This window comes from Neopelma chrysocephalum, unplaced genomic scaffold (assembly GCF_003984885.1).
Source record: "Neopelma chrysocephalum unplaced genomic scaffold, ASM398488v2 Primary Assembly neopelma1_125, whole genome shotgun sequence".
Classification (NCBI taxonomy): Eukaryota; Metazoa; Chordata; class Aves; order Passeriformes; family Pipridae; genus Neopelma; species Neopelma chrysocephalum.
In genome coordinates, this window is record NW_020897787.1 from 180,613 (window position 1) to 201,970 (window position 21,358).

The 21,358-nt window shown below is 45.4% G+C and overlaps 1 protein-coding gene across 6 annotated transcripts; it reads left to right on the forward strand.

Moving 5' to 3' along the window:
• The first annotated feature begins 1,035 nt into the window (after positions 1-1,035).
• ZDHHC1 (zinc finger DHHC-type containing 1) lies at positions 1,036-21,253 on the forward strand. Of its 6 annotated transcripts, XM_027698251.1 has the most exons (13): positions 1,036-1,145; positions 3,697-3,915; positions 5,218-5,269; positions 5,590-5,716; positions 6,339-6,440; positions 7,281-7,405; positions 7,745-7,903; positions 11,350-11,462; positions 17,025-17,043; positions 17,080-17,110; positions 17,722-17,815; positions 18,480-18,588; positions 19,013-21,253. In XM_027698251.1, the coding sequence occupies exons 2-13, from the start codon at positions 3,697-3,699 to the stop codon at positions 19,288-19,290; spliced, it is 1,428 nt and encodes a 475-aa protein (XP_027554052.1). In that variant the 5' UTR covers positions 1,036-1,145; the 3' UTR covers positions 19,291-21,253. The 6 variants fall into 6 exon arrangements, with proteins under 6 accessions (XP_027554052.1, XP_027554053.1, XP_027554049.1 ...); XM_027698252.1 differs by having other exon boundaries at positions 5,218-5,279; positions 17,025-17,110; XM_027698248.1 differs by having other exon boundaries at positions 17,025-17,110.
• The last annotated feature ends 105 nt before the right edge of the window (positions 21,254-21,358 follow it).

Here is a 21,358-nt window from a genome sequence, read left to right on the forward strand (position 1 = left end):
CAGGTAACGTGTAACAGCACGAGAGAAAACAGCCTCAAGCTGTGCCAGGAGAGGTTTAGATTGGATATTAGGGAAAATTTCTGCACAGAAAGGATGGTCAGGCACTGGAACAGGCTGCCCAGGGCAGCAGTGGAATTCCTGGAAGTGTTCAAAACGTGTGTGGATGTGCCACTTGGGGACCTGGTTTAGTGGTGAACATAGTGGTGCAGGGTTAACAGTTGGACTCGATGGTCTTAGAGGGCTTTTCCAACCTTAATAATTTCATGGGTTTTGCTGCTTGTTTATTGATTAAGTGAAGTGGTCACAGCACCAAATCTGACAGAGTTCAGGAAGCATTTGGACAACACATGGTGTGATTCTTGGGGTTGTCCCATGCAGGGCCAGGAGTCAGACTCGATGATCTTTGTGGATCCCCTCCAACTCATGATATTCTGTGATTCCATAATCCAGGCATCCCTGGGGTTCGTCTTGGTGGAATTACTGACACCAGATGATGCTGGGAGGATTTCAAAGCAGTGTCAAATGCTACATTATCCCAGTAGCCCGGGGGATCCTTTATCTTTCATGGACAACTCTATGCTTCCCAGAAGCAATCCATATTTCCATGTCCTTTAGTTTGCTTTACTTAAACACGAACCACTCCGAAGCCTCCAGTAAAATTCTGAGATCTCATTTACACCTCAGTGTAAATCTGAATATATATATTAACAAAAATAATACACTTCCATGCTATAAAGACTACTTGACATAATGGGGAAGGGAATTTTCCAGGAGCAGGGTGGCTTTGGCTCATAACCAGCCTCCACCACCGGCTCCTAGGGCATCACTAGGCATGTGAAATGTCGACTCCTGGGAGGGTGGGGAGTGTCGTAGCCGGGATTTCCCCGGGCGTGGGTCTAAGTGAGGAGTCCACACCGGGACCGACTCGGGACAGAGTCTCGCTCCTTCTCCCCGTGTCCCCGCGGAACGATCGCGCCCGGCGCCGTTTGGGCCCCGCGCGCCGCCGTAGCCGTTGCCATGGCGACGGGCCCAGCGGCCCGAGGAGGCGCCGGGAGCGGCCGTGGAGGCCTCGGCCGCGGGCCCCGCGCCCTGCCCGGGCATGAGGCGGGGACGGGGCCGCTGCCAACCGCTTCTGCGGGGAGAAGGTGAGGCGAGGGAGGTGCTGGAGGGGTTTACGCCGCTCTTACCAGAGCGGGTGCTCGGCAACAAGCTCGCCCGGCTCGGCCCCTGGTGCCTGCCCTGGTGACTGCCCCTGCGTACCGGTGCTTCTCTCACTCTCTGCCCTGAGCACTCTGATAGTGACTGCATGCCTTGTTTTTTGCATTCAGCGTTTTCTGGAGCTGGGTAGAAAGGAGTGCTAGGCATACTCACAGCATAAGGGCATCCCATCGGGAGGGGGAGGCGGAGTGTCTGGACAAGGGGGAATGGCTTCGCACTGACAGAGGGCAGGGTCAGATTGGATATTAGGAAATTCTTCCCTGTGAGGGTGGTGAGGCCCTGGCACAGGTTGCCCAGGGAAGCTGTGGCTGCCCCATCCCTGGAAGTGTCCAAGGCCAGGTTGGACGGTGCTAGGAGCAACCTGGGCTAGTGGAAGGTGTCCCTGCCCATGGCAGGGTGTGGAACAAGATGAGCTTTGAGGTCCCTTCAAACCCAAACCATTCTGTGATTCTCTGCTGCGTCCTCTTGGCACAGAGCTTTGTTTTTCATCAGTGCATCAGCTACAAGCCATTGAGTTGTCAGGGAAAGGCAAGAGGAACTTTGCTCCTGAAATAGGACAAGCAAAGCCTTACATATGACTTTCTTCTTTCCTGAGAGCCTGTTACAGCCAGACTCTGCTCTGGGATGGCTGCAGCCATAGGGACAGCCTGGCCAGGAGGCAGCTTCAGTCACAGAGAGTTTGACAGAATTCTGTCCAATTGTACCAAAGTTTGGGACATTAAATACCATAGTATTAAAACCATCTGGTGTCACAAAACAGGAAAATCTTGCAGCAGAACCTCCTCCTTTTCTTTTCAAGATCTCTGTGGGCCTGTTTCTCTAGCGAGGGTCTGATTAGGAGAAAGGAAAAACCTGGGAATTTCTTCACATGATCTGAGCAGGTTTTGTATCAGGTAGCTCAAAGTGATGCACAAGCAAGTTTTCAACACCCTAAAGAGAAGAAGATGGCATGATTGGAAACTGCTTCTCATCAGTGATGAGCCAGTTGCCATGTAGCAATTTAAGCTATGAATGCAGGCAGATGCTGCTAATTACCTCGAAGGCTGCTTGTTGATAGGACTGTGCTGAGGAATATAAATGATGTTCTTTTCTATTCTTACTCACTCCTCTACCAGTTGACCTCAAAAGACATTTCCAGCCTTTTGCCTGGGGCTGAAGGACTGTTGGCATACCAAGACTGGAATTGTCCTGCTCACTCTCTCAGCACGTTGCCACACTTGCTCTCTTCCAGCCCTGTGGCATTGCTCTGGCACTGGAACCATTATCAGAAACACCACAAGTGAGCCAGAGTCCTCCTCCTTTTCTTTCAGCGCTCTCACGTGCAAGTTAATCAGACTGATTGAAGTTGTTTATCGTGTGAGATGTTAATTCCACATCCTCTTTAGTTACTAAGGAAGGGTAGGAGTGGTGCAGAGGTACCAGGAGTCGGCCCAGGTCAAGCAGAGCTTCTCAGTGTTGGTTTTGTGGTGCTGCCCCAGACCTGCTGCCTGGTTTGCTCTCCCTGGTATCTCTTGCACTTGAGTTTTCCATGAAGCAGAGCAGCCCAACTCTCTCTTGTTAGAAACTCCTCCCAGCTCTGTGGCAAGTGAAAAGCAGCAACTAATAATCCAACACAAACCAAAAAAAGGGAGAAATTGCCTCTCAGCTCGGAGCTGTGGTGCAGTCAGGATTGTAAACATCTGGAACTTTCCAGGTTATGGTTCATAACTCATCCTTGCAGTTAAGTCTTGCTGTGTCGTGCCAGGAGTCCAGATATCGTAGGACAGCTGAATAACCAAGCTGCTTCCTGCATGTGCAACTTTCAGTTCTCTTCCTCTAGCAACAGTCTGATTTATACTTGTGTTGTGGAGCAGCTCCTGCTTCTTTTTTCCTTTTTGTCACTGAGTTATTAGTTCGCTTTTTCAGTTTCTAGTCTTTGCACTTCCTTTATTCCTGACCAAGGCATCTCTGTTTCCTTGTGCTAAATTGCAGTATTAGACCGTGTGCTGCCATGGGGCCACAGGCTCTCACTGCACGTGTCTGCATGACCTGGCAGGGAGACCTGGCATCTCTGAGACAGGTGAAAGCATTTGTTCTGACATCATCCAGGGATCATCTGACAGGAACACATCCCCAGGCCACAACATATCATACTGTCTCTCCAGGCTGCCTCCAAAATACCCTCTTTGCTCTTTTTGCTCCATTTAGGTCTAGAGCCATTCAAAGACTGGCAAAACCTGCGAGTTTCCCTGAGCTGCAAGTTTGGGGTATGGTTGTTTCACACAGACATCAGCACTTGCTTTTACCGTGTGAAATTGTTTTTACCCTTTTGTTCCTAGTGATCACAAATCCCTCGTGCAGAGAGAAGTCTCTCCTCAGATGTGTCATCATTTTAGTCTCTTTAACTTGGTCCACCTTGAAGTATGTGTCCAGCACCAGGGCTCGGGCACGATGTTTTTGTATCACGTCCTTTTTGTTTTCCATTTTTGATTTCCGTAGATGAATATCTGCAACAAACCTCATAATAAGATAGCTCCAGAGGATTTGGGTGAAGCTGTCCCCGAGGTGCAGGTCCAACGTGCTCGAAGAAATGGCTGGAGCTGGCCTCTGCACCTGTTTCAGATCATTGCCTGGCTGCTGTACCTCTTCTTTGCTCTCGTTGGCTTTGGAATCCTGGTTCCTCTCCTGCCCCGCCACTGGCTGCCCGCTGGCTATATCGTATCCTTTGGTCAAGAGGAGAACAAGGGCTGTAACAAACTATCAGTGGGTTTTTTTTAACAGCAGTTAGCATAGGAAGCACAGGAGAAAGCAGCTGAACCAGAATCTTCTGAACGATAACCATCACCTTGATTTTGTCCTGTCTATAAAAACCAGTTATTTTGAGATCCTCACTTTAGGTCACCGGTATTCTGAGGTTTGAATTTAGTCCTTAACAGCCTGGTGAGGGTTTATAATTTGTGAGCAAGTGTTGGCTTTTCTCATCTTTCTGGCAGCATCTTCCTGGTGAAAATAAACTTGACCAAGTGGCTCAGTGACACTTGGTGCTTGCTTAGCCAGAACCAGATAACCAAGAAATATTACTGAGAAAATCCTAGGAAAAGTTCTGAAGAGAAGGGATGTGCATCCTACATCATTTATACATCTGATTTATGTTCGTCTAAGAGTCTTTGATATGTTTGGGATGATTTTACTTGTCATTGTTTTAGTTACATCTGCATGATTTAGGCATTAATGCCATTAGATCACAGTGGTCTTACATCTACTTAGCTTGCCCAAATCCTTGCTACTATCACAGCTCAAGCCTCAGGAATTTGTCTACCAAATATCTTCATAATGCAATCTAAGTCATTCTAATTCAACAGATTAATGTATCCCAAAGTTTTACTTCCAGTTAATAAAGCACTAATGTCTCTTTTGTGTCAAAGGCAAATCCCTTCCCATTCTGCTACAGCAGCTGTCAGAGCTCCAGTCAGCTGGACCTCTCAAAGACCTCAGTTTTTTTTCCTTACTACATTGCTCTATTTTCCATAGGCCTTGATATGATCAGTGATGTGCACATCTGGGTGTAACCAGAAGGTTCATTTTTGCACACATGCTTATTTAGCTGCAGTGTATTGAAAAGCAAACCCTTGAGCACAGGGGTACTCCAGGCATGCAGGGTTGCTGCTTTGCATTTGCATATTCATATGTATTTGTATGTTCTTTCCCAATATCAGCAGCTACTTCAGGTGTCTGGTCAAAATAAGCCTAAAATATATTTGCTCTGACTTAATATTGCATTTTGAAACAAGAATCCAAACAGGTAATGTTTCAAGGAGCAATGACAAATCCTGGATCCTGGCTGTAAACTGTGTAGGAGCCTACTCTAAAGGGGTGCTCCTCTTTCTTGGAATTCTGGCTAAGGAAAAGGGAAGCAAGGTGATCGGTACTAGTTCCTTGATGTGACTTTTGTTTTGTCCTTCTTGGAATTTGGTCTCGTGAAGGGGCATGTGCACAACCTTAACCACTCTCCTTTCCAAGGGGTCTGTACGGACTAAGAAATGTGGACCTATGTCAGCAGGGTCAAATTCTGGTAAGTAAAGGTAACTCTTAAAAATCCCCTGTGCTAGCAATGACGTTTCTGTGAGGCAGCATAGTACACAATAAGGAAGATTGTTCCTGTAGATTTAGTTATCTTTTTCCAGAAGATATTTATTACAGCACAGACGTTTCTGTTAATAAACTGCTGCAATTGGTTATATAGTGGTTTCCAGTTCTAAGTTATATATTCCTGGTCTATGTGGGCTTTGTGTATTAAGGATTAAAAGATACACATTAAATCCTTAACTGTGTACTTACTTCAGTGTCCAGGAGTGTGTTTTATCTACCATTTAGTTGTTCATCTCACTGCAGTCTCCATTGATCCTGCGGATGCAAATGTGCGAGAAAAAAACTATCTGGGGCCTCTGGCCACCTTCAATCGTAACCAGCATGCCCATGTCATTGAAAACCATCACTGCCATGTCTGTGACGTGGATGTGTAAGTATCTTCTCTTTTCTTCCTATTTCTCTGTCTTCTTTACCTTTGCACTTCACCATTAGTCTGTGATGTCAGACTGAACGGTTGAAACCGAGCCCCTGCAGCACAAGCTCAGCTTCATCCCTTGCCAGGGTTCAGGTGGTTGGGTAGGGACCAACTGTCGAATGTGTGCAGGGTTCTGTGTTTTATTTCATTGCTCACATGTTGTGTGGAGAGGGCTGTGGTGTTCTGTGTCACCTGGGTGTTGGTGTTTGACCTAACTGTGTGTAGCAGTGTGTGTGTGTGTGTGCTTGTATCTGGCTGGATGTTAATACAGTAGCTGGAAATGCTTGAAGGGCAGGCATTAAGATGAAGCTTTGTAGAACTACTGAAGGGATTCAAATCAGAAATCAACAATTTCCAGTTTAGAAATCATGCAGTGCACTGAAAGGCGAATTTGGTAGTGTTTGGGATTGGGGTCCAGCAATGCCAGATATGTTTGGGAGCTGAAGTGCTCTTGATGCAGAAGGTTTTCACACTATTACCAGGATCTCTGCTGCTGTATCCCCCCTGTGTTTGTGTCACTGGAAAGTCATGGTAATGAGCTGGTGCTGCCATGCTAATGCCACCCTTTCTTTGGCAGGAGTGCCAAGTCAAAGCACTGTGGAACTTGCAACAAGTGTGTATGTGGCTTTGATCATCACTGCAAATGGCTCAACAACTGTGTGGGAGAGAGGAATTACTGGTAGGAGCCTGGCGTTGTGACAGGAGCAAAACACTGCATCAGTAATGTCACTCCTTCTCTTCCCAAGCTTCTCCTGCAACTCAGTCCAGTCTGTACTCAGCCACACAGAACCACTTTTCTTTCAGCTTCTGGCTGAGTAAAATCAGTCATGAGAAAATTAGATGGAAAATACAAGCATGATTATGATGTTCAAATAACCAGGGATAAAATCCCAACAGTTAGAATTTTGTAGCTGAACATCTATGAGTAAAAACAGAGAACATACTCTTATTCTTTGCTATTAGGAAAAGCTTACAGGATGTTAATTGGATGTCCTTAATGCTTCTGAGAGCTGGAGTGGGAACAGAACCATGATCATGCTGTTCCAATCTGAAACCACCTGCATCCAGATTGTGTGCTTTCCCTACAAGACTTGCCAGCTGGCAGGATTCACAGCAGCATATAGACACCTCTAATCCATGCCAGGTTTCAGATAAGAATAAGCAGACTATCACTGATGCTTCTCAGTTTACTTTCCTGCACTAAAACCCAGTGGAGAGCAAAGTGTTGTTGCTGCTGGGTGCCACGTTTCACTGCCTTCAGATTTTGTGCAGGGAGCTCTTTGTCTGTCCTAGATATGCTTGAGTGTTTTGTAACCACAGCTGCTCTAAAGGGTCACAGTTTAGTCCCTCAGGGTAACAAAAAATAAGTCAGACTGTTCACCAGTATCTATCATAAGTGTAAGAAAGCGTGACAGTAATTTGAGACAGCTGTCTTTATCTCCATCTTTATTAGAGTCTGGGATATTGAATTGTATGTGTGATGTTATTGAAGCCACTGAGACCTCTCCCCTTCTTGCAGGCTTTTTTTGAATAGTGTTCTGTCTGCCATCCTGGGCCTGGGGCTTCTGCTGCTCGTTGCTTTCTACGTCTTTGTGGAGTTCTTCATCGACCCCACGATGCTCCGCTCCGACCAGCACTTTGATGGTACTGCAGTGCTTCAGTTGAGCATCCTGTGAACCAGCCAGCATATCTCCATATGGGTTTGGGTTCTGTGGGCTCTTCCACTGGGGAGGAACTCCATTCCTTACTCTGTCTATTTTATGTTTCTGTTAGAGTATCTCTGCTCAGCTGGATGGAGTGTCTTTCCTTACAGAGCTAACTGCTCTTCCTAAAGTCCCCACAGGCACCAGATTTCTCAGGCCTCCAGTGCACAGTGGGTCTGCAGCTACTTTTGACTTAACAAGATTTCCAGCTGTGAAGTTTACTTAGAGATATTTCCTACCTGGACAATCCATTTAACCTCCAATTCCCTTTGTTTTACAGCTCTAAGGAACCACATGGACCGCTGGCTTGTGTTTCTTCCTGCATCTCCTGTTGAGACCAAGGCACCTGCCATTTTGGTCACAGCTGGGATTTTTATTCTTCTGAGCCTGGTGACCGTGATCCTGCTGGGCCACCTCTTGACCTTTCACATTTATCTCTGTAGGTGTTATGTTCCTGTCATCTGCATCCCTATTTTGTTTTCATTTTATAGCTTCTACTCATCCTTCGTTCACTGTGTGTTCACCCGTGCCACAAATAGACACACATTGTGCAAGACTGCCATTGGAAAGGTAGAAAATTGAGGGTTAACATTATACTTCTGAGTTTCCCCCGGTACCAGGTAGGCTTATCAGTGCATGTGTAAGGTGGGGCTTGCATTGGGCCTGTGCATTCATGTTTGAGCTGTGTTGTCCTGGAATTGGGAGAGGATTGGAGAGATCAGGTGGGATGAAGTAGTCAATTCCAGCGTGATGCCAGCAGTGGCAGATTCAGATTGACTCTGGATACGGGCTCTGTGAGTCTCCTCACTGTACCCTGGGTGTGTGAGAGAGCCTGTTTCTCCCTTATCCCAGAGAAATGTGGGTGTACTGAGCTAAATTTCTAATGGGAGCCCTGACATCCAGGCCAAGGTCACTTTATGGAACTTGTACCATATTGACACAAGACTTGTGGAATTCAGGGGAAGAGGCTTTCAGAAAGGCTTCTCTTTAGATCTCCTGGTTGTTGCTGTGTCAAGAAGGGGTATTTATGTTTGTTTATGTACAGATGGGCATCAAAAACCTGTTTTCAGTCGTCGTCTAAAATGAAGCCAATGCTTTTTGGCTGCTGACGAAAGTCGTGATGGGAAAAGATCTTACACTTGCATTAGATGGTGGTGCCAAAACTAGGGCAGGAGGGATGTGGTGGAAGAGAAGTGAAGGACGGCAGTTACAGAGGATCCTTGGATGGATTTTCAGGTTCTCAGTTAACATCTGTGCAGGTGCCAACACAAACTAGGTCAGCACAAACCAGCGCGGCTCCAGAAGCAAACCAGCTGCAGTGCTGAAGTGCAGCATTCGATGGGCGAGTGTTCCTCAGCTGGCACGGATGTTACAGTCGGTGAGGACACTGTCCTTTTCCTTCTAGAGCCTCTCTGAGCTTGACTTAAATTTGGTCATGCTGCGATTTTGCTTTCTTGGTAGAATTGACTGTTGGCTTTGCTGGGCTGATGGCGATACCTGGGGATTCAAAAGGTTGATCTCTAGAACTGTGGAAAGACAAAAAGCATATCAAAGCTGGGGCCACTCCAGTGAGGTTTCTTTTGGATGAAAAAGGATTATTCGGTTTAGTTCTGAGCAGTGTTTATCTTGTCCTTGTGCACAGCTTCCACCAGAGGGTGCTCCGTGCCTGGGATAGAGACTTGCTTTCTCTGCCAGAAACCTGCACGTGTGCTACACATGCAGCTCTGCTCCGGGTTCGGGGGATTTTTGGTTGCTCTTGTCTTGGGGTGATTCTTTTTCCTCTTTCAGAATCAATTTTGAGCCAAATTAACTTTTACTTTTGGCCCAATTTAAAATTAATTAATTAATTAAATTATTGTTAATTTTTGCTAATGTTTTGTTACATTAAAATCTGCTGCTCTAATGAAACTGGTTCCAGCTGTGCAGAATGTAGTAAGCCCTTGCTTTGAAGGAGGGGTGTTACCATACTGAAGCCTATATTTTGTGCTACATTTGAGTATGCATTGCACTTACAACTGCATTTAACTTAAAACCTGGGTTTCAGGGAGATAGACAAAGTATGTCTGATTTAATTCCTCTTATTTCACATCTGTAGTTGTCAATAGTCTCCTCTGAATGCTTTAAGTGTTTTAATGAACTGTCTACCCTCTTTTGGGACTAGAAGTACAGTTTACCAATTGAAATTTAATTACTGTTCATAAGTATTTTTTCATAAGCCTTTTTGTTTTTAAATAATTAAATTACAGAAAGAAAATAGCATCCCTGTGAGTGGTAATGCCCTTAGGCTTCACATAAAAAAACCTGGCTTAAATCAGGTATGACTTTGAAAATTTAGAATCTAGTTTTGTTACAAGCACAGCAGAAATTTCGGAGTTACTTTCCTGATTTTAATTACTCACAGTGATCACTCAAAAGGAAGGATGTAGGTTATTCTCCAAATAGTAGGTCCATATATTAAAAATTACTAGTCTTGATTCAAACCCAGAGTTCTAAAGGCATTCAGTGAAGCACAGCACTTCACAAACTTGGAGGGAGAGTATATTTTTTCTTCAATACTGAGAGGCCAGTAGTCAGCAGAATAAAAAGAAAAAAGTAGTAGGGAATATAGAAAGGGAATATAGGAAAGGATATGTGGCTCTTCACAGGCTGTGATTATGTGTTGTGTGTTATGTGCTGCAACATTATCTGGCCAAGAAGTGCAGTATTTTAACTAAATAGCTCTATTAAAATATTTTAAAAGTTACACAGTAAGTACTCAGAAACCAACTAACTCTAAATTAAAAATGGTTTATAGCCCTTTGCTTGTGAAGCAATATTCTGTTTCTCAAAGAAAGCAAACGGTGCCATTCTAGGAGCACTTGCCAGCACTCTGCACTGTCCCCAGTAAGTGCATTTGCTAATCACTTGGCTGAAGACTCACATTCATCTCCCTATGCTCTCTCTTCCTGGCCAAATGGATCCTGAATTTTTATTTCTTCATAAGGTGATTGCTTTAGCAGAGGGGCACCTTCTCCTCTGCTCTTCCCCACTTCCCTGTGAAGTAGTCCTCTGCTCCTCTGGCTTTGAGAGATAAGATATTACTGATACAAGTGTCTTCAGGCAGAGGAAGGATTTTAGTCTGGATGTCCCACATCCCAGGCATCTGCTTTAACTGCTGTGCTTCTGTAAAAAGGAGGAATAACTACCAGGCTGTGCAGTAAAAAGCTTCAGCATCCATTTCTGTGTTTTGTTCTCTAAAAATACTTACCATAGCAGGGTCATTAGGGGAGGAATGTCTGAGTTTTGGACCCTGATAAGATTTTGGGTCTCACGAAGAAACCAAACTGCTCAGAAATGTCACGTGTTTTTGGTCATTTGTGGAAGCAGATGTGTTTGTGTGGGGGACCTTAAGAGCACATAGACTCTGGGACATGTGAACTCTGGGCACATCTGTTTGGCACGAGGCAGGCTGTGCATTTGATGCTCACTGGTTTGCACACTAAGTGCCTCAATCTCCACAGGACACAGTAACCTGAGCAATTTCTTTCCTCCATTTAGCATCACATACCTCCTGATTGCTCACCCAGCTATTCATGCCTGTTAGGTATGAATAATGGATTTGCTCTGAAATGAGCTGAGCAGATTACTGCAGTCTAGAAGGCTGTACCATTATGTGGTGGTTTAGAGGAGCAGTGGGACTGTAAGGAAGCGCTGTGATGATGACAATAAAAGATACAGTAAGATGCACAAAAGATACAGTGCAGTGCACAGGTACTTTTGGCTTAGAGTATCAGTCCTCTTGTGTTTATAGTTACCATTGGATTGTGTGGTTATTCAGGCTGTTTGTGTAAGTGCAGTGAGGAGTGGCCTTTCCTGTGCTGACAGATCTCTTTTCTTTCCTCCCAGTGTGGCACAAACTGACGACGTACGAGTACATCCTGCAGCAGCGGCCGCAGCAACAGGCAGAAAAGGTGGACAAGCAACAGGAGCCTTGTTCCTCCCAAGTGAGGCCCAGTCAGGTACTCGTCCTGCTTTCAGTCCATTTCTCAAAACCAGCCTCACTTGTCTGCAGTGTAAAGGTTGCTTCACTTTTCTGAGCTCCAAATTTTGAAGGCAGTTGCTAGAGATAAGACTTTAGAGGTACTTTGATGGGGTTGAGTAGGATGTGAGAGAGTGTAAGGCCTGTAATTCGGTGAACACTTTAGGCATAAGCAAGCACTGCTTTCAAAGGAATCAATCCAACCCACTCTCTTCCTCCACCACTTGTTTTGGGCCCTACACTGTCTCATCTCCTCTGCCAGCACAGCTGTTCATTAGAACAGGGTGGGGGAACTCATCTGAGTAACAATAAAGTTATTAAAAAAATGGTTGAGCTGGCCCAGCTCCCTCCCATTTGGTTCACCAAGCAGTCACATAAATGCCTGGCTCAGCACAAAGGAGGGTGACTGAAGAGTGGGAAGAATCTTTTCCCTGCAAAGGACAGGACCAGCTGTTCAGGTGGCAGAGCACATCTTGGTGGCCTGTGGGAGCAGTATCCCAGGTCATGGCTGCAAGTGAGACCAGCTCTAAGGCTGGAGAAACTAATCATGGAGCAGCTGATCACACCAATAATTTAACCATCTTCAAAGTGAAAAGGACACCAGTCGTTCAAAAATGACTCAGATATCTGCTTTTCTTTGAATTGAGACTGCATAGTGATAAGGGTCCTTGTGATTACCATGGTGTTGATCTGTATCTCTGTAAAAAGAGTTCTGCAAGCTCTTTAATGCTGCTGCACTCTGCAGAGGCAGATATACCCCACTCTGAATTGAGAGGTTCAGTATAATTTATTTTGCTACAATTATTGGATTAGCTCAAATTTTGACCAGACAAATTATGTACTGGCTTTAACAGGGGGTTGAATTAGAAAATTCCAGAAATTCTTCCTAGTCTAAATCATTCTGTGAATCTCAGTCCTGTGTAACTTTTCACTTTATGCAAGTTGCCTACTATACAACCAGTTTTATATTTCATAAGAAATTAATTAAATCCAAGCTTCATCCATGTATCCTGTGTAGAAATACTGGGATCTCTCTAGACTCATCCATGGTTTTTTCCTATCAAAGCAAAGGGAAAGTGAGTTAATTCAGTTTTGTATAATATGGAGTCCCGAGCTTTTCATATATATTTTTTTAATTGTTTTGGAAAAGTTGAACTTTCAGTTTAAACAGAGGTTTCCATAACAACAAAAATATTTGGCACTTTGTCTCATAGAGCTTTGCTTACTATGAAAATTAAAACAATAATAAACCATTAAAGCTCTAATCATCTAGTTACTGAATATTAATCGATGCTGAAAATGTGTTTGAACAGGGGTGAACTTCGTGTGTGTGTGCACATTTGGGATGCAGCCTTTCAGTGGTGTTCTCCTGTTTGCACTGGTGCTTGTCTAGATCTGTGTGAATGTGGTTGATTTGGAGCAGCAAGCCTGGAAGGAGCAGGGTGAAAAGGAGTTTGGTGTTTCAGGGCTGCAGTCGGTACCTTGGGGAATAAGAAAGGCTGGATGATGCCCAGTGACATTGTTAAAAAAAATGTTAACCCACCAGATTTTCCTTGTTTTTTACATAGCAACCAGAGATAAACACAAACAAATAGATTGGAGTAGGAGGACACCAAGTGACTTGCCTTTTGTGAGCTATGTTGAATACAGCCTTCTTTAGCCTGAACACAGCAGCCCTTTGTAATTGATCCAACGTGTTGTGAGCATAAAATGGAAATCATCCTCTTCCCGCTTTTGTCTGAACTGCTCATTCATTTTAGGGACTCAGAAGAAACATTCATTTCCCCTTTAATCCCTGTTTTTGAGCCTTATTCCAGCTTCGGTGTTGGTTTTGGCTTCGGTTTTCCATGTTGGTCTGTAGTTAAGTCTTTGGCTATGTTCGGGTTAGAGGATTCTTGTTCAGGTTAAAGGATTCTTATGTACTTGTAGAATCCTTCTCAGAACATGCACAAAGCCAAAGCCCTAATTTTGCACACTTAAGTGGTTCAGATGTCACAAAATATGCAAACCAGTTGGACACATTGAGCCTTTGCCTCTCTTACTGTACCCAAAGCAGGATGTGCAAGTAACAGTTTTTTCTGTAGGCTGTTGCATAGCAGTCCAAAAAAATACAAACTAAACCAAAACTGATACTTTAATGCATAATTGCATTCATGCCAGGGAGCTGGCTTTCATATGAGGCCAGCTGGGATGTGATTCCTCTCACATTCCTAAAGCTTTGAACTTGCTTTGGACTCTGATTCAGGTTGGTGAGGGTTGATTTTTAAATAATAGACACAGATTTTACTCAGCTTCCCTCAAATTTTCAGCATTGTTTCTTTCTTCCAGTGTTGCCTTAAGATGAACCTTGTCTTCACTCATCCTCAGAGATCCACTTTCCCTGGGACAAGAGCATTTTTTTCCAGTTCAGTTCTGCCTCCCCTCCAGGCAGACAGCACTACAGGGCATTTGCTGTCACTGCAGTGGTTGATAAGGGCAGCTGCAGCAGGCAAGGGAGCTGAATTCATCATGAGCTTGTAACCCTGGTCCTTGGGGTGGACACAGCTGGTGTTTGGTGAGCAGGGCCAGGGTTTGCCCCATGGTCTGTCCATCCCGCAGTCTGTTTTCAGCAGGACTAACAGCTGAATCCCAACAACCCAGCTGCAAAGACTGGCTTGTCTTGATGCTGCAGTGCAAGGATTCTGGCTGTCCTGCTGATGCCTGAGAGCAGAAGGAGGCTTGGACTCTGCTGTGGCTGTAGTTTTTGTCACACTGAGAGAACATTGTATTTTCTACTGAGCGAATCTGCTCCCATTTGTTTCCGCTACTCAGCTTTAGTGGGGTACTTTCATTTGTGTGGCTGCTTTGGTTATACATTATTTATAGAAGGCTGAAATGAACAAAATGGATTTTAAAAAGGCTCTTTCATTCCCCGCTTGGAAAGAAATCGTTCATGTTATTCTCGAGATGAATCATTTATTAATCTCCCTCGCAGTGCCGGTCCTGCAGTCCTGTTTGTGCACTGTGGACATTGAGCCCTGATTGTTTTCAGTTCCTCTGCACACTGGGATGTCTCCTGCCACAGCTCACTTCAGCCACGACCTGCTTCCCTCTGAAAACACCTGTGCAATTACAGAGACACAAGACTGTGTCTGGTCTCCTTCACTTGTGACTCAGGTGCATGAGCCCTGAATGTAAATCTTGCTTGTAAATGCCCCCAAGGAGCTTTGAGGAGACATTTGTGCACACTTGGTGTTCAGTCAATGGTCAGCAATGATCTGACTTGAGTTACAAGTTCTATGTGAAATACATGCAGTAAATTTTTGTGGATTATTAATCTTGCACTTGCATAAATCCTGCCTGTAATAGATCTAAATAGCATAATTCTCAAATCAGAAACTCCTAAGAGTTGCAATTGCTAAACCAGTTCCCTTCAAATTTTATGTTGCCATCTATAAAACAGCTGCAAATTCCTCTCCACCTCTTTCTTTTTTCTTTCCAAGACCAGTGAAACACAGAGCATGTTAACAAAATGCAGCAATTCTGAAGTCTTTTCAGTTTGGCAACTCTCTTATCTAACAATTGCATGAGTACAGAGACTCCAGGCATTGATGCCAAGATGTTTGAAAGGAACTAGTGGTTTTGGAAGTATCTCTGCTGCGTGGGGCTGGCCAGAGGGGATCAGACCAGTGTGCTGGCTCTGACACTGGCCAGCTCTGGCTGCTGAGACAGAGTATTCTCTCCCAGCTCTCAGCAGGGTGTGTTAGGGGCTTCTGGAGCACAGAGCTTCAAACAGCTTTGTATCTGCTGATTTCTCACATGAACCTTTCTCACCTCTTGAGTCCCTGTCACATTTAGCACCTGCAGCACCCTATGGCAGTGAGTGCTACAGCTTATTTCCATGCTGTGTCAGAAATGCAGCCTTTCTTCTGTTTCTTTTGAAACTACTTCCTGATTTTTTTTGTTTGATGCTCTCTAAGTGCTGTGTTAGAGAGCTGCTAAACAATTATTCCCCTTAGGCTTTCTCCACTCATATCTACCCTGAGTATTCCCTCTTCTGACTGAAGAACCCTGGTCCATCAGCTGTTTCCTGTACAGAAGCTGCTCAGTCCCTCTCATTGTCACTGTTCTCTGTACCTTCTTCCTGGTCTTCTGTGGTGAAAGATGCTGGAACACTATAAAGAATCCAGTGTCCATGCTTTCGATGAATTTATTCAGTAACATGAAACTATTTTCTATTTTCTCCCTTTATTTGCCTTTCCTTTTTATTCCTAACATCTGAAATGATTTCTTGGCTGCCCCTGAACGTGCAGCTCCAGGGATTCTTTTCTAGTTCAGAGACCATGGCTCTGTACATAAAGTTTGCCCTGCTTTCCCCACGTGCATCACTTTCCATCTTTACCTCTAGCAACATTGATTTTTGTGTGCCATTTTCTCACCCTGTAATTGAGGATTACAAGGATCTTCCGCAGCTCTTTGTGGCTGGCTTTCATTTTTAATGCCTTACATCAGGGAGTGTCATCACCAGGCTTCTCACTGCTCTGCTCTTTTGTTGATTGTTTATGAATTTGGTGAAGTGCAGAGGCCCTGGATCTCTCAGGAACCCATTTGGGGGATGTCCAACTCTGACTTCATTTTCTCAAATTTGCTGATCAGGCTGTTCAGAAAAATAGGTCTTCATGAGCTTGTTTAAGCTATTTTTGAAGCTAATGCCTATCACATTTTAAATCCCTTCATCTTTACCACCTAAAAGTTACCTTAAAATGAGTGTCTTTATAATCACTGGATTATAAAATGCTTAAGAGGAAATTGTCCTGCTGGTTATTCAAGTTTAAGAGGAGCTGATAAGTAGTGTCAAGGTTCTTCTGAGCATGGTTTATCCTTTTTGATAACAGGGCTTCATGGCCTGCATCCCTTGGTACTCTGACCATCTTAATTGGGTCCTTTTGAGGGAGAATTGAAGTCCTTTTCTGTAATGCAAACACTTGGATTTAGGAGGCTCATTTATTGAATCTTCTTATATGTATCTGAAAATATGCAGTTTTCAAGTTCAGTGTGGCATTACTTTGAGTTCATCTATACCTGAGGCAAATGATCAATGTATCACATGCTTTTTTTAAAAAACAGCAGTCATCAGTCATACAGGATCATACAAGAAACAGCAAATACTTTATGTTTTTCCTGTGTGTTTCATGCTTTCATCTTCCTCACCATTTTGCATTTAAAAGACGTTTTTTGCATTCACTGTGTAACTAATGGAGGCTTTAAGTGGTATTTTGAATGTGGTCCCAAGAAATGACTAAGCTGATCTCTCTAAGTGTGATTTGGTTTTGAGTCACACAAAATACTGCCTGGACTAAATGAACGAATCAGGGACTTCTATTTGTGTCAGTCTTGGTTTTCCATCTTCTTAAGCAGCAGACTCCTGCTGAGTTTCAGCTGTGCTACCTTGAAGGGTGGCAAAAATGTCTGGTGTGAGGAGAAAGGAGACATCTGTAATGAAAATCCCTCTTCTCCACTCTGTGTCCATATTAGTCTGAAAATGTTAATTTTTTTTTTCCAGGAAGCAGACTTATTGTCAGGTAACCCTGGCTATACAGACCCTGGAATTCAAGCAATGGAATTCTCAACAGTAACTTCAGGAACAGGGTGAGAAGAGTCTCCCAGGGCTGTGTATGGTGAATGGGAAATTGTCATCAAGGACAATCACTGATGGACCCTAAGACAGAAGTACTTAGAAGGATAGGGAGCACCAGTATTTTGACCAAGACACAGTGAAATCTTTGAGTTTCAAGAGGGGGTAAATACTTGCTTTCCCTCTCCTGGGAAAATATCATTCCTAGAATACTCTATTAATGCTGTTTTACAGTAAATATTTTATATCAAAGTGATTTCTATTAATTGTTTTATGTTAAAATTACTTTGAAGCTGCCTGATTTGTCCTGTAGTTCCTGTGTGTGCTCATTATAGTTACATGATTTCAGGTTGTCAAGAGATGCAAAGTTTATAACACAGGCAAGCATCATGGGAAAAGAAGATCTTTGTCTCTTAATTAATCCTTGCCTGTTAACTTGTGTCCCTGGGAATTTCCTTCATATTTGGCACAGCTGTGGAGGAAAAGCTCCCCTGCAGTTTTGCTGGGAATGCTGTGCAAGGCAGGGGAGGCTTCAGTCAGGCTGATGTGTACATGCAAGCAAGGAGGGAATCAGAGTTAAGTCCTGTCTTAGGGACTCACCCTGTGTGTCTGCTGTGTGTTTTAGCTTTCCAAAGCTCTACATCCACAGCAAAGAAGGTGACCCCGAGCAGAGCTCCTCCCCAGAACCCCCAGCTCTTCGCTTTGCAGTCCCTTCTCAGGTAAGCAGGACCTGCTACACCCCAAACCTCTGCTGCTGACAATCCCCCGAGGTGCAGGGGCACACACTCACTCTAGTGCAGGCTATGCTTACCCCCTGCTCACACAGGGTATGAAGCTTGAGCCTATGAAACAGATGTCCAAAGTCCTTGGACTGTGCTCCTGATATTCATGTATCTGCATCCAGATGCTTTCCCCTCTTGCTCAAATGGCAGATGGTGGTGCTCTTCCCCTTTCCTCCAAGCTTATTATCAAAATCTTGTCATCTACATGATAAGAAAAACTCCTTTTTCATCTATACTTGTATTTTGGACAAGAGCTGTCCCTCTCTTGGGATGTCCTGTGCTATGTGAGTTTTGGCCCCCTCTTCTAGTTTGGCTTTACCAATACAAGTGATCAGTGTCTGATAAACCCTCCAGCTGTATGAGACAACACACAGAGAATCACTGTATGCAGATAATGTGTGTGTTCATTCAATACCTGTTCTCTATCACTGCTTTATAGCAACTCAGTCTTAAATTATAAAATATTCTTGAAATTTGGTTATACCTAGTGCTCATTATTCAAAGCAGGAGGAATTAAAAAGAGGTAGCAAGTAAAAAAACTGTCTCGTTACTTTGAGCTGATAAACTGACTTCTCCTCTCTTGGGCCTCTTGCTTTCACAGCAGCAGAAGAAAAGAAGAAAGAAGATGCACAAAGCTTCTTCCTCAGCAATGGACAGTGGATCTAAAGAACCTGCTACACGTTGGCCCTCGTTCCCAGATCCCCAGTCAGGTGAGAGTGCCCCACTCAGTTTCTCTGCTGAATTTTGTATAAATATGGGCATGGTTTTCTTTAACACTGGTGGATCAGCCACAACAGAGTTCCTGGGCTTGTTGATGTCTTTGTGGGGCTGAGAGATCTCTCTCAAGCTTTCTGCTCCCTTTATTTCCATCTGCAGAGTTCCCAGCCACAGCCGCTGCCACCTCACCTTGCCACAGCCTTCACCTCTTAGTGCCAGCTTCTCCTCTGAGAGCTGCTGTGCCCCCCAGCATCATCAGCCTCATCCAGGCAGCAGGACCCCCAGCTGACTATCACTCAGAGTCTGCTGAGTCCATGGATGAGATTCCTGTGGCTCAGACTCACCTTGGGAGCACAGCCCTTCAAGGGCCTCCTAAGAATAACTCAAGCAACTCTCAACATTATCCCTTGTCCACAGACAATCCCAGAGGTGACAGGAAGAAGAACCTGTATTCTGAGCACAAGGTAAAAAGGAGAGGCTGCCAGCAGGACAGACGCTTGGAACAAGACCTGGAACTTTTTCCTAAGGTTCCTGATGTGTTTGTAAGTAAGAGCAGTGGAGAACCTCTTGTCCCCCAGCTCCAGCCCAGGGAGAGCACAACCGAGCCTGACCACAGAAAATGCACCAGCAAGCAGCGTGTGAGCAGACATGATCCATGCTCAAAGGACATAAGGACAAACACCACAGCGGCCTAGGGATCAGCATTCCAAAGCCACAGCCTTTGGGAACGGTGTTAGTATTGTGTAGAGGCCTAAGGGACTCATCCCTCACTGTGCACGTGCTGTCAGGCTGCAGTGGGACATTTCTCACCCTCAGCCAAAGGCAAGAGGCAGCAAAAGGTGGCAAACCTGAGGCAGACCTGTTGCTCGAGAGAGTTCCAGTGCTTTCCTTAGGAAAGGGCCGACCCCTTCTGGCCCTCTGCACGCTGGTACTGCAGGGACTTCCCAGGAGAGTGTGTGGGGAAGAACCAGGCTGCATCTCTGCTCTTCCCTGCACCCTGAAATCTGTATTTCCCATCTGCCTAAACCCTGTCAGTCTTTGGATCATGCGCAGGGGCTTCAGCAGGTGGTCAGGGAGTAACCTCAGGATTGTCCCTTCCCTTTACCGCTTTCCACTGTGCCCCCTCAAGCCAAGTCCACCACCAGCATGTTCTCTGTAAGGCATAGTTTGACCTGCTCCCCCTTCCCAGCAGCCTGGGGTGCCCCACAGTGCAGACTTCTCATATCAGAAGCTTTGGGATACAGCAAGTCCTGAAACCTTTCCATTTCCCGGGCTGCCAGATCTGCATTAGTGCCCAGCCAAGCCTGGAGTGTGTGTGGTGCAGAAGGATCCCACAGCAGACACTGGGGCACACAGCCAGTGCCTCGAGTCACAGCAGCCTGTGCTGGGGGTGGGAAGCAGGGATCTGTCTGGGCTGCTGTCCTGCAGCACCTCGGCTTTCCCTGCCCTCTTGGCTTCCCCGGGCAGCGTGCCCCGTTCCAAATTCCTGGCTGAGCACTGAGGCTGGGGCTTCCAGCAAGCCCATTTCTGCCTAGTATCCATCTAACCTCAGAGCCTGGGAGAGCAGCTATGCACAGATTCCAACAGGCCTTGCCACGGTCATGGGAGTGCCTGACATGATTTGTCACTTGGCAGCCGTGGCACCTGCACAGCCCTGGCACGGCCGGTGCCCGGAGGGGCAGTGGCTGATGTGACCAGTTGCACCATTTCCAGACAGACCTCTGGTGCTGATGAACAAACAGGGAAGAATTAGGAAAGAAAAGGAAGCTGGGGGAGCCTTCATCACCCTACCAAATCTTTGATGCATGGACAGCACAACTGACCCTTTGTCCAGACCACGGTGGGTGCAGGTGAGGGAAGGACAGGGCAGAGCAGGTTTGCTGTGTGAGTCAAGTGAAGGTGTTCTCCTCTCACCTATCTCAATCTGCAAGCACTTACCTGAAATGGTTCAGAGCAGGGCAGGATATCTGAGGACAAAGGCTCTTTGGGCACAGCCAACATGGGACAGGCAGGCTGGACTCCCAGCCTTGATGGGAGAGACCAGCCCCAGGGAGGAAGACTGGGGGTGTTTTAAAGGGCTGCCTTACCACTCTTCTCTGTTGTCTGATTTTTGTCTCCTGAAAGAACTGGGATGAGGAGCCTTGACTCCTCATTGAATTACATGATCCATTGATCAGCAAAAGTGAAGTCTCATGTAGCTGTTGAAGTAATTTTGTCTCAGTTTGCAGGAAGGGCTGGCCTGTGGTCACCCTCCTTGCAGCTTCCCTTGCTGCTGTGGCTGGCAGTATCCACTGGCAGTGTGACCCTTTGGAAAAGCAGGTGAGTGTGGGTCCAGCCTTTGTGGACCAGCACACATGGCACTGGGTGTCTGCAGAGACCAGGGCATCTGCTCACCAATGGGTCCTGGTTAGACAAAGTCCTTCCTCTTGTTTCTCCTCGTGTCCACTGTCATCCAAGGAAACTCTGCAGCAACACTGGGCTCAGGGTTTTCCAAGGCCAGCTGTCCCTCCACCAGAAGGCATTGGTAATTCCTCTGCAGCAGGTGCCCCTGAGCAGACCTTGTGTGTTTTCTTAATCTCTGTCCATGCAGAACCAGTCCCAAAATCATGTACAGAGCTCTTTAGTAGCTCTGGCCACAATAAAATTTTCTATACTCTTTGCTAAACAGTTTCCTCGTTTTTGCAGCCACTCCTGGATCTGCCCAGTCGATGTTCCCAGCTGTTGGTTCACTTCTCCCTGAGCCTCTGATGTCCCAGCACGGCT